The sequence below is a fragment of the Bombina bombina genome, chromosome 8 (assembly GCF_027579735.1).
Source record: "Bombina bombina isolate aBomBom1 chromosome 8, aBomBom1.pri, whole genome shotgun sequence".
Lineage (NCBI taxonomy): Eukaryota > Metazoa > Chordata > Amphibia > Anura > Bombinatoridae > Bombina > Bombina bombina.
This window is the reverse complement of record NC_069506.1, coordinates 262760089-262776376: the sequence shown is the minus strand read 5'-3', so window position 1 is coordinate 262776376 and position 16288 is coordinate 262760089. Positions and strand designations below refer to the sequence as shown.

Sequence of the window (16288 nt, the reverse complement as noted above, 5' to 3'; positions counted from 1 at the left end):
CTTGTCCTGGTGCAAAGATTCTATCAAGTGATACAACAGCTTTTTCAACTGTCAGTCCTTGAACTTTATGTACGGTACATGCCCACGATAATCGTAATGGGAACTGTCGCCTGACACCACTACTGTTTGTCACTTGATTTTCCTCTGGTTTTATAGGTGTACTGTTATCTGTTATTTCTGCAATTTTGGTGGTTTTGCTACGTAATTTGTGTCCAACTTTTGGATTATCAAAAAGTACATAAATCACAAAAGGAAAACATTCCCCTGACCTAAAGTATATTTTAGAAACTGTTCCAAAAACACCATTTACTAATCCATCTACAACATCTATATTTTTCAAAAGCATGACACGAGCACCTTCAGATAAATTAAGTATTCTTGGTAAACATGTATTAAACACTTTCTGATGATGGCCTTTTTTTTTTTTCTAATTGTCCAGTTTTTGGATTTCTAGAAAAGTCTTCTGCTCTAATACTGATAAGGTCCTGATAAGGTCCTGACATATTGAATGCAGCATTTTTATATTATGTGTGTCAACTTCTTCATTGGTTGCATATATGTAAATATCATTAGACTCCTCTCCAGTTTCACAACTTGTAAGAATATTAATATCATTTTCATTCAGTGCATCACATTTTTTTTATGAATTCTTAGTCTATTGAGTAACTCTGCAAAGTCTGTATCTTTTTGCCTTACAATTTCAGTCAGTTGTGCAACACAGAAATAATCATTCCACAGATTGATTCCCCTTGTGTCATTATATAATGGTGCTCCTTTCACTGGTGGTAGCTGATAAAAATCCCCAACTGCAATTATGCTCACCTTTCCAAATAATGAATGGTCACCAGTTTGCTTAATTTGCCTTAATCTTCCATGGATATAAGCGAGCATTTTGTTGTCTACCATGGATATTTCATCAATAATTAAAAGTTGTAGGTGTCCTAATGTACAGCGCAGACTGTTTATCTTTTCTTCACCAAGTGGTTGATAGGGCAATTTTGCATCTGTTCCTATTGCGAATGTACTGTGAATAGTTGCAGCACCAATATTGAATGTTGCTACCCCTGTTGGAGCTGTTAGTAGTACACAGACATCATCAGGGTTTGGAGCTGCACGTGCCAGAATTCTTGCTGCCTCATAATGCAATGCTTTTATTAAATGACTTTTTCCAGTCCCAGCTCCACCAGTAACAAATAAATGTAATGGTTCAGGATTTTCACCAAGTGATTTACTTAAACACCAGTGACGGACTTTGTAGAATATTTCAACTTGTTTATCATTTAAAGACCTCAGCAGAATTGCAGCATCTTCTCTAGACAGTATATTTTGGCATTTATCACTACGAGAAACAACAAGATTGTCTTTTAAAAGCAAATCAGGAATGTTTTCTTCATTATCTGATTTATCAAGTTCGTTATTAGTGTCTATTGATTCAAGGCATTCTAGTCTAACTCTTTTTCAGGACATATTTCAGCCCATGCATCTTCTAATGGACCAGTAGCTTCAAGGAGTTCCTGTGCTCTATCAATATTTTCAGCTTCTTTCTGAAATGTAGCTTTGTTTCTATCAACTATCATTTTTACTGACTCCACTGTTTTATTTCCGTACTTTACACTACCTAATTTGTAGAAATCTTCAAATGTCTTAAACTTGACAGGTTTAAGTTGTGAATCCACATAATAAGGCAAGAAAAGTTGCAGAATACTTTGCTAATATTTTTCTGGGTCTTTAGTGGGAGAAAATCTAGCATATCTCACAACTGCTGGCTGAGTTTGAGATCTTTTCATAACGTATCCAAGGCCATTTTTTGGTTCAACTATTTTACTCTTGCTTCTCCTGTTTGCCGATATCTCTGATTTTGACTGGACCCTGTATTCTGAGCCAAAGCTTGCAAGACATAGGTTGTCAAATTCAGCTCGTTTAGGTCTATTTTTATATCGATCTACTATACTTGTCATCCAAATATTTTCTTTATCAATGTCTCCACCCTCACTTTTCTTTTGTAGAACATATAGTGGCAAACTCATTTTTACAGGATGCTCTCCAGTAGGAATGAACTGCACTTTACGAGATCCTTCTTTTAGCCTCATACTCGTTACTCTGTAAACAGCTTCTTGAGCACTTACTTCTCTATTGTGAAGATACACACTGCCAAGTCTTTTTAGAGCATGCTTTGCACTCATATTGTCTTCTTTTCTTGCTTCTTTCTGACATGATCCAATAATAAACCCATTTCTCTTTCAGCTTTAGAGATATATGATATAATGTACACAACACAGGAGTATGCATCTACAACAAACTAAATATACATATTTGCATTCCAGCATCTTAACAGATCTTTGTTGTACTGATTAACCCAGATATTGTTTGGTTCTCTTTTCAAAACAACACTTGTTTTCTTGGCCAATGTACTATAAGCTTTTTCAAAAACATTTTCCGATATACCAATACTGTTAAACATAGATTCTGTGGAATCAAACTGTACCTCAGAATTGAATAAGCTATTCCTGATCATTTCTAAAATAGTTTTGGCTGCTTCTTTTTTCATTTGTATTCTTTCGCATTCTGTAATAGAATCTGCATTCTCATGACATGAAACATTAAATGAGCTTTGGTCTTGTGCATCCTCACTGCAGCTCTCACTGTTTATGTTCTGCTCTTCACTTGCTATATTATCATCTGCATTTTGTATAGGTCTTGAAATAAACGTCTCCTCAGATGGCTGCCGAGGGAAATTAAATCTACAAGTGGTGCCTGTTTTCTTACAAGTCTTTGAGTGCTTAGTGCTGTGCTTTTGAACACTGTTAACAATCTCATTTAATTCTTTCAGGCCCATTTATCAAGCTCCGTATGGAGCTTGAAGGGCCGTGTTTCTGGCGAGTCTTCAGACTCGCCAGAAACACAACTTATGAAGCAGCGGTCTAAAGACCGCTGCTTCATAACCCTGTCCGCCTGCTCTGAACAGGCGGACAGGAATCGCCAGACATCAACCCGATCGAATACGATCGGGTTGATTGACAGCTCCCTGCTGGCGGCCGATTGGCCGCGAGTCAGCAGGGGGCGGCGTTGCACCAGCAGCTCTTGTGAGCTGCTGGTGCAATGTTAAATGCGGAGAGCGTATTGCTCTCCGCATTTAGCGAGGTCTTGCGGACCTGATCCGCAGTGTCGGATCAGGTCCGCAAGCCCTTTGATAAATGGGCCTGTTTGTCTTCATCTGCAGATGGGATTTCACATGTCACATATTTGTTAACAAATTCTACAACTTCTATGTCATCATCTTTATCAACTTGTGGTGCATCTTCAACCCAGAAAAGAAAGTGCACATGAGGTGATCCACGGTGTTGAAATTCCACCCTATAGAAATAATCTTTAATTTTTCCAATTAGAGCTGCAGGTGACATTATTACATGTTTTAAAAAATGGTGTAATCTATGATTAAACATTCGTGCAGCTGTTACTGGATTTCTTTGTAATACAGAACATTTGGCACACCAGTCAAGATCTTCGGCTTTTTGTTTACTGTCTTCCTCTTTAAGCATTGTTTCTATAAATTCTTTCCATCTCATATCTGTATCAAGAAAATGAACAAAACCATGTTGGGATACCCAATTGTCTCAACATTGCAAACAAATCTTTTTGCACAGCTTGCCAAAAAGGAGGTGCGCCCCGAATAGGTTTCAAAAATTTGTACCCCTCATCAAATTTTAAGATCTTTTGCAGACTTTCTGTGTCAGTTAGCATGTGGGATGATATTTGTTTACCACTTGCTTCAGTTGACCCTTTTCTCAAAGCAATGGATACATTTGACACAATTTGATTAACTTCTGAAACATATTGTGAATAAAATATAAAATCAGTGTTTCTAGCAAATCTACCCTCAGCATTTAGTAACCTATTTTGAAAATATCGGGCTAAAGTTATTTTCTGATCACGTTTATCATGAAATGTAGGGCCTCCTGTGGGAAACAGAACAGGAAATGATTTTGCTTCATTACTTATATCCATGAGTAATTTTACAGGATTATTTCCTTCAGCTGGTGCAACACACAATATGCTGTCAAAATGCTGATCAAGCACTTCTTGTGCAATATCCACAGGTTATAAGCAAGTATCCAAAAACATCCCATGGTGGTAATTATCTTGCTGTTCCTGATCATTATTGTGCTCTACAGTATCATCAGCCTCTTCATAATTTGTTACACAGTTGCTATCTTCATCACTGGATTGCCCAGTTTGCTCTGTAGTTCTTACCAAGGGATTTACCCACTCATGGTTGTAATGTACATCATGATACCATCTGTTATTTTGTATAAGGTATTCTAAAGCATTTTTCACATGCTCATTGCTCACAAACTGATATTCATAATGGCCTTTGTAGGTAAGTTTCCTCTTTAGTTTTACTCTGATCATCATATCATCTGCTTCACATCTTAGAAGAGCACTCGTAACCTTATCAATGCTGGATGGAACACATACAACAGGCCCATGAACTCCATGCTGTCCCCCTTTAGGTAGTGCAAGCATTTTCATGAATGGAATATGCCGAGCAATGAGATGTTGTTCAAGGGAATTTAAGCATTTTAATTGTGGAGGAATAGTTACTACATGCAGATTATTTGTTGCACTTTCAGCTGGAGTTGTCCCTAAAATAATTTTTCTGTTGCAAGTATAGCAAATCCATAGTTTACCTCTAGGACCTCCCCTCAGTAAACAACCAGTCCCACACATGTTTGTGCACAAATGAAGATACGTTTCTGTAATTAACTTGTTAGCAACTAAAGCAATGTGGCTACCTTTGTCTAAATATTTTTCTCTATTGCATTCAATTATTTGATTTTTGAAAAGTTGACGGTGGCAAACTGGACATATTCCGGCCCATGAGAAATTTCATTTTTAAAGCGTTCAATAACCATATCCATGTGTTTTTGTTCACTTTTCTTCCTCATTCTTATTTTTTTATTTTGTTCTTGAAGATTTTGCCTGTGTTGTTTATCTTTTCTATACTTTTCAATACTGTATTTTTGCACTGCTTTTCTGTGATCTTCATCTTTTTCATACTTGTTAATGCTGTATTCTTTTACTGCTTTTCTGTGATCTTCATCTTTTTCATACTTGTTAATGCTGTATTCTTGCACTGCTTTTCTGTGATCTTCATCTTTTTTATACTTGTTAATGCTGTATTCTTTTACTGCTTTTCTGTGATCTTCATCTTTTTTTATACTTGTTAATGCTGTATTCTTTTACTGCTTTTCTGTGATCTTCATCTTTTTTATACTTGTTAATGCTGTATTCTTTTACTGCTTTTCTGTGATCTTCATCTTTTTCATACTTGTTAATGCTGTATTCTTACACTGCTTTTCTGTGATCTTCATCTTTTTAATACTTGTTAATGCTGTATTCTTGCACTGCTTTTCTGTGATCTTCATCTTTTTTTATACTTGTTAATGCTGTATTCTTGCACTGCTTTTCTGTGATCTTCATCTTTTTTTATACTTGTCAATGCTGTATTCTTGCACTGCTTTTCTGTGATCTTCATCTTTTTCATACTTGTCAATGCTGTATTCTTGCACTGCTTTTCTGTGATCTTCATCTTTTTTATACTTGTTAATGCTGTATTCTTTTACTGCTTTTCTGTGATCTTCATCTTTTTTTATACTTGGTAATGCTGTATTCTTGCACTGCTTTTCTGTGATCTTCATCTTTTTTATACTTGTTAATGCTGTATTCTTTTACTGCTTTTCTGTGATCTTCATCTTTTTTTATACTTGTTAATGCTGTATTCTTGCACTGCTTTTCTGTGATCTTCATCTTTTTTTATACTTGTTAATGCTGTATTCTTACACTGCTTTTCTGTGATCTTCATCTTTTTTATACTTGTTAATGCTGTATTCTTGCACTGCTTTTCTGTGATCTTCATCTTTTTTTATACTTGTTAATGCTGTATTCTTGCACTGCTTTTCTGTGATCTTCATCTTTTTTTATACTTGTTAATGCTGTATTCTTACACTGCTTTTCTGTGATCTTCATCTTTTTTTATACTTGTCAATGCTGTATTCTTTTACTGCTTTTCTATGATCTTTATCTTTTTTATACTTGTTAATGCTGTATTTCTTCTGTTATGTGTGATCAGTCCACGGGTCATCATTACTTCTGGGATATTATCTGCTCCCCTACAGGAAGTGCAAGAGGATTCACCCAGCAGAGTTGCTATATAGCTCCTCCCCTCTACATCACCTCCAGTCATTCTCTTGCACCCAAAGACTAGATAGGAGGTGTGAGAGGACTATGGTGATTATACTTAGTTTTTAGAACTTCAATCAAAAGTTTGTTATTTTACAATAGCACCGGAGCGTGTTATTACCTCTCTGGCAGAGTTTGAAGAAGAATCTACCAGAGTTTTTCTTATGATTTTAACCGGAGTAGTTAAGATCATATTGCTGTTTCTCGGCCATCTGAGGGAGGTAAAAACTTCAGATCAGGGGACAGCGGGCAGTTGAATCTGCATTGAGGTATGTAGCAGTTTTTATTTTCTGAATGGAATTGATGAAAAAATCCTGCCATACCGTTATAATGAACATGTATGTATGCTTTACACTTTAGTATTCTGGGGATGTTATTACACCGGAATTACTCTGTAAAAGTACATTAAACCTTTTATTAGGTATTTTTCATGTTAAACGTTTTTGCTGGAATGTAGAATCGTTTGCATTAATGAGGTACTGAGTGAATAAATATTTGGGCATTATTTTTCCACTTGGCAGTTTGCTTGTGTTAATTATGACAGTTTCGTTTCTCTCTCACTGCTGTGTGTGAGAGGGAGGGGCCGTTTTTGGCGCTCTTTGCTACGCATCAAAAATTTCCAGTCAGTTTTTCTGCATGATCCGGTTCATCTCTAACAGAACTCAGGGGTCTTCAAACTTCTTTGAAGGGAGGTAGATTCTCTCAGCAGAGCTGTGAGACTTATATAGTGACTGTGATTTAAAACGTTGCTCTGTAATTTTTATGTTTAAAATTTAATTAGTGTTATTTTACTAATGGGAACAAACCTTTGCTAAAAAGTTGTGTTGTTTGTTAAGAGTGATGCTATAACTGTTTTTCAGTTCATTATTTCAACTGTCATTTAATCGTTTAGTGCTTCTTGAGGCACAGTACGTTTTTATTAAATAAAATTGTAACCGAGTTGCATGTTTATTGCTAGTGTGTTAAACATGTCTGATTCAGAGGAAGATACCTGTGTCATTTGTTCCAATGCCAAGGTGGAGCCCAATAGAAATTTATGTACTAACTGTATTGATGCTACTTTAAATAAAAGCCAATCTGTACAAATTGAACAAATTTCACCAAACAGCGAGGGGAGAGTTATGCCGACTAACTCGCCTCACGTGTCAGTACCTGCATCTCCCGCCCGGGAGGTGCGTGATATTATGGCGCCTAGTACATCTGGGCAGCCATTACAGATAACATTACAAGATATGGCTACTGTTATGACTGAAGTTTTGGCTAAATTACCAGAACTAAGAGGCAAGCGTGATCACTCTGGGGTGAGAACAGAGTGCGCTGATAATTCTAGGGCCATGTCTGATACTGCGTCACAGCTTGCAGAGCATGAGGACGGAGAGCTTCATTCTGTAGGTGACGGTTCTGATCCAAACAGATTGGATTCAGATATTTCAAATTTTAAATTTAAATTGGAAAACCTCCGTGTATTACTAGGGGAGGTCTTAGCAGCTCTCAACGATTGTAACACTGTTGCAATACCAGAGAAAATGTGTAGGTTGGATAAATACTTTGCGGTACCGGCGAGTACTGACGTTTTTCCTATACCTAAGAGATTAACTGAAATTGTTACTAAGGAGTGGGATAGACCCGGTGTGCCGTTCTCACCCCCTCCAATATTTAGAAAGATGTTTCCAATAGACGCCACCACACGGGACTTATGGCAAACGGTCCCTAAGGTGGAGGGAGCAGTTTCTACTTTAGCTAAGCGTACCACTATCCCGGTGGAGGATAGCTGTGCTTTTTCAGATCCTATGGATAAAAAATTAGAGGGTTACCTTAAGAAAATGTTTGTTCAACAAGGTTTTATATTACAACCCCTTGCATGCATCGCGCCGATCACGGCTGCGGCAGCATTTTGGATTGAGTCTCTGGAAGAGAACCTTAGTTCAGCTACGCTGGACGACATTACGGACAGGCTTAGAGTCCTTAAACTAGCTAATTCATTCATTTCGGAGGCCGTAGTACATTTAACCAAACTTACGGCTAAGAATTCAGGATTCGCCATTCAGGCACGTAGGGCGCTGTGGCTAAAATCCTGGTCGGCTGATGTAACTTCTAAGTCCAAATTACTTAATATACCTTTCAAGGGGCAAACTTTATTTGGGCCCGGTTTGAAAGAAATTATTGCTGACATTACAGGAGGTAAGGGCCACGCTCTACCTCAAGACAAAGCCAAAGCTAAGGCTAGACAGTCTAATTTTCGTCCCTTTCGGAATTTCAAAGCAGGAGCAGCGCCAACTTCCACTGCACCAAAACAGGGAGGAGCTGTTGCTCGTTACAGACAAGGCTGGAAGCCTAACCAGTCCTGGAACAAGGGCAAGCAGGCCAGTAAACCTGCTGCTGCCCCAAAGACAGCATGAACCGAGGGCCCCCGATCCGGGACCGGATCTAGTGGGGGGCAGACTCTCTCTCTTCGCCCAGGCTTGGGCAAGAGATGTCCAGGATCCCTGGGCGCTAGAGATCATATCTCAGGGATACCTTCTAGACTTCAAATTCTCTCCCCCAAGAGGGAGATTTCATCTGTCAAGGTTGTCAACAAACCAAATAAAGAAGGACGCGTTTCTACGCTGTGTACAAGATCTATTATTAATGGGAGTGATCCATCCGGTTCCGCGGTCGGAACAAGGACAAGGGTTTTACTCAAACCTGTTTGTGGTTCCCAAAAAAGAGGGAACTTTCAGGCCAATCTTGGATTTAAAGATCCTAAACAAATTCCTAAGAGTTCCATCGTTCAAAATGGAAACTATTCGGACAATCTTACCCATGATCCAAGAGGGTCAGTACATGACCACAGTGGATTTAAAGGATGCTTACCTTCACATACCGATTCACAAAGATCATTACCGGTATCTAAGGTTTGCCTTCTTAAACAGGCATTACCAGTTTGTAGCCCTTCCATTCGGATTGGCTACGGCTCCAAGAATCTTTACAAAGGTTCTGGGTGCCCTTCTGGCGGTACTAAGACCGCGAGGAATTTCGGTAGCTCCGTACCTAGACGACATTCTGATACAAGCTTCAAGCTTTCAAACTGCCAAGTCTCATACAGAGTTAGTTCTGGCATTTCTAAGGTCGCATGGATGGAAAGTGAACGAAAAGAAGAGTTCTCTCTTTCCTCTCACAAGAGTTCCATTCTTGGGGACTCTTATAGATTCTGTAGAAATGAAGATTTATCTGACAGAAGACAGATTAACAAAGCTTCTAAATGCATGCCGTGTCCTTCATTCCATTCAACTCCCGTCAGTAGCTCAATGCATGGAGGTGATCGGCTTAATGGTAGCAGCAATGGACATAGTTCCCTTTGCACGCCTACATCTCAGACCGCTGCAATTGTGCATGCTGAGTCAGTGGAATGGGGATTACTCAGATTTGTCCCCCACTCTGAATCTGGATCAAGAGACCAGAAACTCTCTTCTATGGTGGCTTTCTCGGCCACATCTGTCCAGGGGGATGCCGTTCAGCAGGCCGGACTGGACAATTGTAACAACAGACGCCAGCCTTCTAGGTTGGGGCGCTGTCTGGAATTCTCTGAAGGCTCAGGGACAATGGAGTCAGGAGGAAAGTCTCCTGCCAATAAACATTCTGGAATTGAGAGCAGTTCTCAATGCCCTTCTAGCTTGGCCCCAGTTAAAGACTCGGGGGTTCATCAGGTTTCAGTCGGACAACATCACGACTGTAGCTTACATCAACCATCAAGGAGGGACAAGAAGCTCCCTAGCAATGATAGAAGTATCAAAGATAATTCGCTGGGCAGAGTCTCACTCTTGCCACCTGTCAGCAATCCACATCCCGGGAGTGGAGAACTGGGAGGCGGATTTCTTGAGTCGCCAGACTCTTCATCCGGGGGAGTGGGAACTTCATCCGGAGGTCTTTGCCCAAATACTTCGACGTTGGGGCAAACCAGAGATAGATCTCATGGCGTCTCACCAGAACGCCAAACTTCCTCGCTACGGATCCAGATCCAGGGATCCGGGAGCGGTTCTGATAGATGCTTTGACAGCACCTTGGAACTTCAGGATGGCTTATGTGTTTCCACCCTTCCCACTGCTTCCTCGATTGATTGCCAAAATCAAACAGGAGAGAGCATCAGTGATTCTAATAGCGCCTGCATGGCCGCGCAGGACTTGGTATGCAGATCTAGTGGACATGTCATCCTGTCCGCCTTGGTCTCTACCTCTAAGACAGGACCTTCTGATTCAGGGTCCATTCAAACATCAAAGTCTAACTTCTCTGAAGCTGACTGCTTGGAAATTGAACGCTTGATTTTATCAAAACGTGGTTTTTCTGAGTCGGTTATTGATACCCTGATACAGGCTAGGAAGCCTGTTACCAGAAAGATTTACCATAAAATATGGCGTAAATACCTATACTGGTGTGAATCCAAAGATTACTCCTGGAGTAAGGTTAGGATTCCTAGGATATTGTCTTTTCTACAAGAAGGTTTAGAAAAGGGTTTATCGGCTAGCTCATTAAAGGGACAGATCTCAGCTCTGTCCATCTTGTTACACAGGCGTCTGTCAGAAAATTCAGACATCCAGGCCTTTTGTCAGGCTTTAGCTAGAATCAAGCCTGTGTTTAAAACTGTTGCTCCGCCATGGAGTTTAAACTTAGTTCTTAACGTTTTACAGGGTGTTCCGTTTGAACCCCTTCATTCCATTGATATAAAATTGTTATCTTGGAAAGTTCTATTTTTAATGGCTATTTCCTCGGCTCGAAGAGTCTCTGAGTTATCAGCCCTACATTGTGATTCTCCTTATCTGATCTTTCACTCAGACAAGGTAGTTCTGCGTACTAAACCTGGGTTCTTACCTAAGGTAGTCACTAACAGGAATATCAATCAAGAGATTGTTGTTCCATCCTTGTGTCCAAATCCTTCTTCAAAGAAGGAACGTCTTCCACACAATCTGGATGTAGTCCGTGCCCTCAAGTTCTACTTGCAGGCAACTAAAGATTTTCGCCAAACTTCTTCCCTGTTTGTCGTTTATTCTGGACAGAGGAGAGGTCAAAAAGCTTCTGCTACCTCTCTCTCTTTTTGGCTTCGTAGCATAATACGTTTAGCCTATGAGACTGCTGGACAGCAGCCTCCTGAAAGAATTACAGCTCATTCCACTAGAGCTGTGGCTTCCACTTGGGCCTTTAAGAATGAGGCCTCTGTTGAACAGATTTGCAAGGCTGCAACTTGGTCTTCGCTTCATACTTTTTCCAAATTTTACAAATTTGACACTTTTGCTTCTTCGGAGGCTATTTTTGGGAGAAAGGTTCTTCAGGCAGTGGTTCCTTCTGTATAATGAGCCTGCCTATCCCTCCCGTCATCCGTGTACTTTTGCTTTGGTATTGGTATCCCAGAAGTAATGATGACCCGTGGACTGATCACACATAACAGAAGAAAACATAATTTATGCTTACCTGATAAATTCCTTTCTTCTGTTGTGTGATCAGTCCACGGCCCGCCCTGTTTTTTAAGGCAGGTACATATTTTTTAAATTATAATTCAGTCACCACTACACCCTTGGTTTCTCCTTTCTCGTTGGTCTTTGGTCGAATGACTGGAGGTGACGTAGAGGGGAGGAGCTATATAGCAACTCTGCTGGGTGAATCCTCTTGCACTTCCTGTAGGGGAGCAGATAATATCCCAGAAGTAATGATGACCCGTGGACTGATCACACAACAGAAGAAAGGAATTTATCAGGTAAGCATAAATTATGTTTTTTGTACTGCTTTTCTATGATCTTCATCTTTTTTATACTTGTTAATGCTGTATTTTTGTACTGCTTTTCTATGATCTTCATCTTTTTTATACTTGTTAATGCTGTATTTTTGTACTGCTTTTCTATGATCTTTATCTTTTTTATACTTGTTAATGCTGTATTTTTGTACTGCTTTTCTATGATCTTCATCTTTTTTATACTTGTTAATGCTGTATTTTTGTACTGCTTTTCTGTGATCTTCATCTTTTTTATACTTGTTAATGCTGTATTTTTGTACTGCTTTTCTATGATCTTCATCTTTTTTATACTTGGTAATGCTGTATTCTTGCATTGCTTTCCTACAGTGCTCATCATTTCTATACTTCTCAATGTTGTACTGTCGCATTCCTTCTCTATAGTACTCATCATTTTTATACTTTTCAATGTTGTAATCTTTCACTGCTTTTCTGTGATGCTTATCATTTTTATACTTAATAATACTGTACTTTTGCACTGTTTTTCTATGTTGTTTGTCTTTTTTATACTTTGTGATGCTGTACTTTTGCACTGTTTTTCTATGTTGTTTGTCTTTTTTATACTTTGTGATGCTGTACTTTTGCACTGTTTTTCTATGTTGTTTGTCTTCTTTATACTTTGTAATGCTGTACTTTTGTACTGTTTTTCTATGTTGTTTGTCTTCTTTATACTTTGTAATGCTGTACTTTTGTACTGCTTTTCTATGTTGTTTGTCTTCTTTATACTTTGTAATGCTGTACTTTTGTACTGCTTTTCTATGTTGTTTGTCTTTTTTATACTTTGTAATGCTGTACTTTTGCACTTTATTTCTATGATGCTTATCTGCTATATACCTTGCAATACTTGCTTGCTTTTTCTTGTTTCTAAACTCGATGTTAATTCTATAACGCTCTTTTTCTTTTTCTTATTTGCATTTCTTAATAGTGTTCTGTTTACCTATTTCGTTACATTCACGTGCATTTATTGTGCTTTTTAAGATTTTACTTTCAGATTCACATTTATACTCATTGTGCAATATCTGAATTGCATCAGCTAACTGCCTTTTTGGTGTAGATTCATAACTATGGCAATCATTTACTTCAAATTGGTTTCTTTTCCGTTTTGGTAATGTTATGTCTTCTGCATTACCACTAACAATGTATTTATGTTTAACACATTTCTCATTATTACATTCTGATTGAGCTGATCCAGTGACACTTTTCTTTACACACAGCACAACTTCATAATGTGTCTGTCTGCAATTCTTCAGATATATTGCTCCATTATTTACACACTTATTCTTTTGTATCTGCTTACTGGAAAACAATAACCAATTGATCCCAAAAATATAAATGTCTGTGCGCAATAAATCAGGCGCAGCATGAATTTCCATTTCCGTGGCCCATGTTTTAACACAATGCATACGTGTTTTATTAAGATATTCTTCAACTGATTTGTATCCAGGTCTTAAAAATGAATGAAACAATCTAAAATTGTCTTTCATGTGCTTTACTACAGCATTTCTTATCTTTCTGTGGTGATTTTCTGTGCCAGACACAGCATAAGATAAAGCAAGAAAGAAACAGTTACCATCCTCTTCAATGGGCTTAGTTTGGCATGGGTTCCCCATTATAACACAGTGTGTTGCCTGTACAATATTGCTATGATTTGCGTGGTCATAATGTATGTTTAGCTGTACACAAATCGCTTCACATGTTTCTAAAGACAAAGCATGAAAAAAATATGATGTAGGTGGCATTTCAGAAATAAAAATTGTTTCCTCATTTTCATGAGTCTGTGATTTTACTTGCACATCGTCTTTGTGTTCATCAATGCACACGTTTAATCCTGTCACTTCAAACTGGGTAGTTGTGGGAAGATTCATAGAAAATGCCAGTTTGTGAGAATGTTCTGTAACCTCCTCTATGCTGGTAACTTTAACCAACACACTTGTTCCATCAGCTATTTGCATACCTTTACAGTTTCTCGAGTGAGAATCAAATATATCAAATGATTCATTTGCCTTAATCACAGCGTATGTAGAATTTGCAAATGTCACCAGACAAGCATTAAAGTCATTAAGTGCCTTTTTAAATGAATCTTCAAGAGACATCACTGTATCAGGAATAACAATATCACTATTACTTTCAAATAAACCTGCTATGGATTCCCCAAATGTTATATTGAAAGATCTGTCGAACATCTCTAGTTTTGTTGGAAGCTCAGTCACCAAAATGTAGATGTTTTCCATATGCAATGTTTGCTGAACAAAGCTATAGAGCTGATTTCCTGTTTGCAAAATTCTGTCCAAATCACTTCCATCCCAGATCTCTATGTTACTAATTGTGCTCAAGACAACCGAAATCAAACTGTTTGGTACACATTGCTTATTACTGTTGCTTTCAAATCTCTTATCTCCTTGATGAAAGTTTCCTTGTACAACTTTCAGTTGATAATTAACAAGAATGCTCTCATTTATGGAAATGTCTTTTGTGTCCTGATTTTCTAAGTTATTGTCAACATATTTCTGTAAGTTTGTAGATGTTGTCTTCTTTTTAACGTCATCTTTTACACCATTAGCCTCATTTGTTATTAAATGGTAACAACTGTGCTTCTTTGCTGATGCCTTTTTTCCAATATTTGATTCTAGGCATCTGAAAAATAATATTAAATGTATCTGCATATTACAAAGTGAAATAACATCTGATTATAATATCTGTTCACTGATCATAGACAAAGTGTTTAACCATCAGTTATTTAAAGAAGAACTATATAGAAAAACTGTTTTCCCCTTAATGTGCCAGATTACAAGTGGAGCACTTTCAACATTCCCGCCCGAGTGTTAACTGCGCTAGAAGTAAGCTTTTTACGCTCGTCTTATTAGTTGAAAGTAAACTGTTTTTGCTTACTTAGAATGAATTCTGCTTTGTACAAAAGATTGGAATGTGAAATATTTACAGTAAATACATAGCTAAAACCTTTATTAAAAATTAAAGGGATCATAGTCACATTTAAACTTTCATGATTCAGATAAAGCAACAATTTTAAACAACTTTCTAATTTGCTCCTATTATTAATTTTTCTTTGTTCTCTTGGTATCTTTATTTGAAAAAGCTAGAATAAGCTTAGGAGCATGACCATTTTTGGTTCTGCACCTGGGTAGTGCTTGATGATTGGTGTCTACATGTAGCTACCAATCAGCAAATGCTACCCAGGTACTGAACCAAAATTAAGCAGGCTCCTAAGCTTACATTTCACTCTTCTTAAATAAAGATACCAAGAGAACAATGAATATTGATAATAGGAGCAAATTAGAAAGTTGCTTAAAATTGCTGCTCTATCTAAAATATGAAAAATTAATTTTGACTTGACTATCCCTTTAATATTGCATAAATATGCTTTTACATGTTTTCAGCTACTGAACTACAAAGGGCTCCAATGCACTTCTATATGTGTATATATGTATACATATTGTATTTATGTGTTTATATGTGTATATATGTATACATATGTATTTATGTGTTTATATGTGTATATATGTATACATATGTATTTATGTGTTTATATGTATACATATTGTATATATGTGTTTATATGTGTATATATGTATACATATTGTATTTATGTGTCTGTGTATATATGTATACATATTGTATTTATGTGTTTATATGTGTATATATGTATACATATTGTATTTATGTGTTTATATGTGTATATATGTATACATATGTATTTATGTGTTTATATGTGTATATATGTATACATATGTATTTATGTGTTTATATGTGTATATATGTATACATATTGTATTTATGTGTTTATATGTGTATATATGTATACATATTGTATTTATGTGTTTATATGTGTATATATGTATACATATTGTATTTATGTGTTTATATGTGTATATATGTATACATATTGTATTTATGTGTTTATATGTGTATATATGTATACATATGTATTTATGTGTTTATATGTGTATATATGTATACATATGTATTTATGTGTTTATATGTGTATATATGTATACATATTGTATTTATGTGTTTATATGTGTATATATGTATACATATTGTATTTATGTGTTTATATGTGTATATATGTATACATATGTATTTATGTGTTTATATGTGTATATATGTATACATATGTATATATGTATACATATTGTATGTATGTGTTTATATGTGTATATATGTATACATATTGTATTTATGTGTCTATGTGTATATAAGTATACATATTGTATTTATGTGTTTATATGTGTATATATGTATACATATGTATTTATGTGTTTATATGTGTAT

The 16288-nt window shown here is 37.0% G+C and overlaps 1 protein-coding gene and 1 pseudogene across 1 annotated transcript; both read right to left on the bottom strand.

Annotated features, from left to right (window-relative positions):
• The window catches only part of LOC128638995 (uncharacterized), a 6575-nt pseudogene extending 563 nt beyond the window's left edge, over nt 1-6012 (bottom strand).
• Nucleotides 6013-11976: 5964 nt separating this feature from the next.
• Nucleotides 11977-12369, bottom strand: LOC128638994 (putative uncharacterized protein DDB_G0292636). Its single transcript, XM_053691132.1, has one exon. It carries the CDS (start codon nt 12367-12369, stop codon nt 11977-11979), a length of 393 nt encoding a protein of 130 aa, XP_053547107.1.
• Between the last annotated feature and the right edge of the window lie 3919 nt (nt 12370-16288).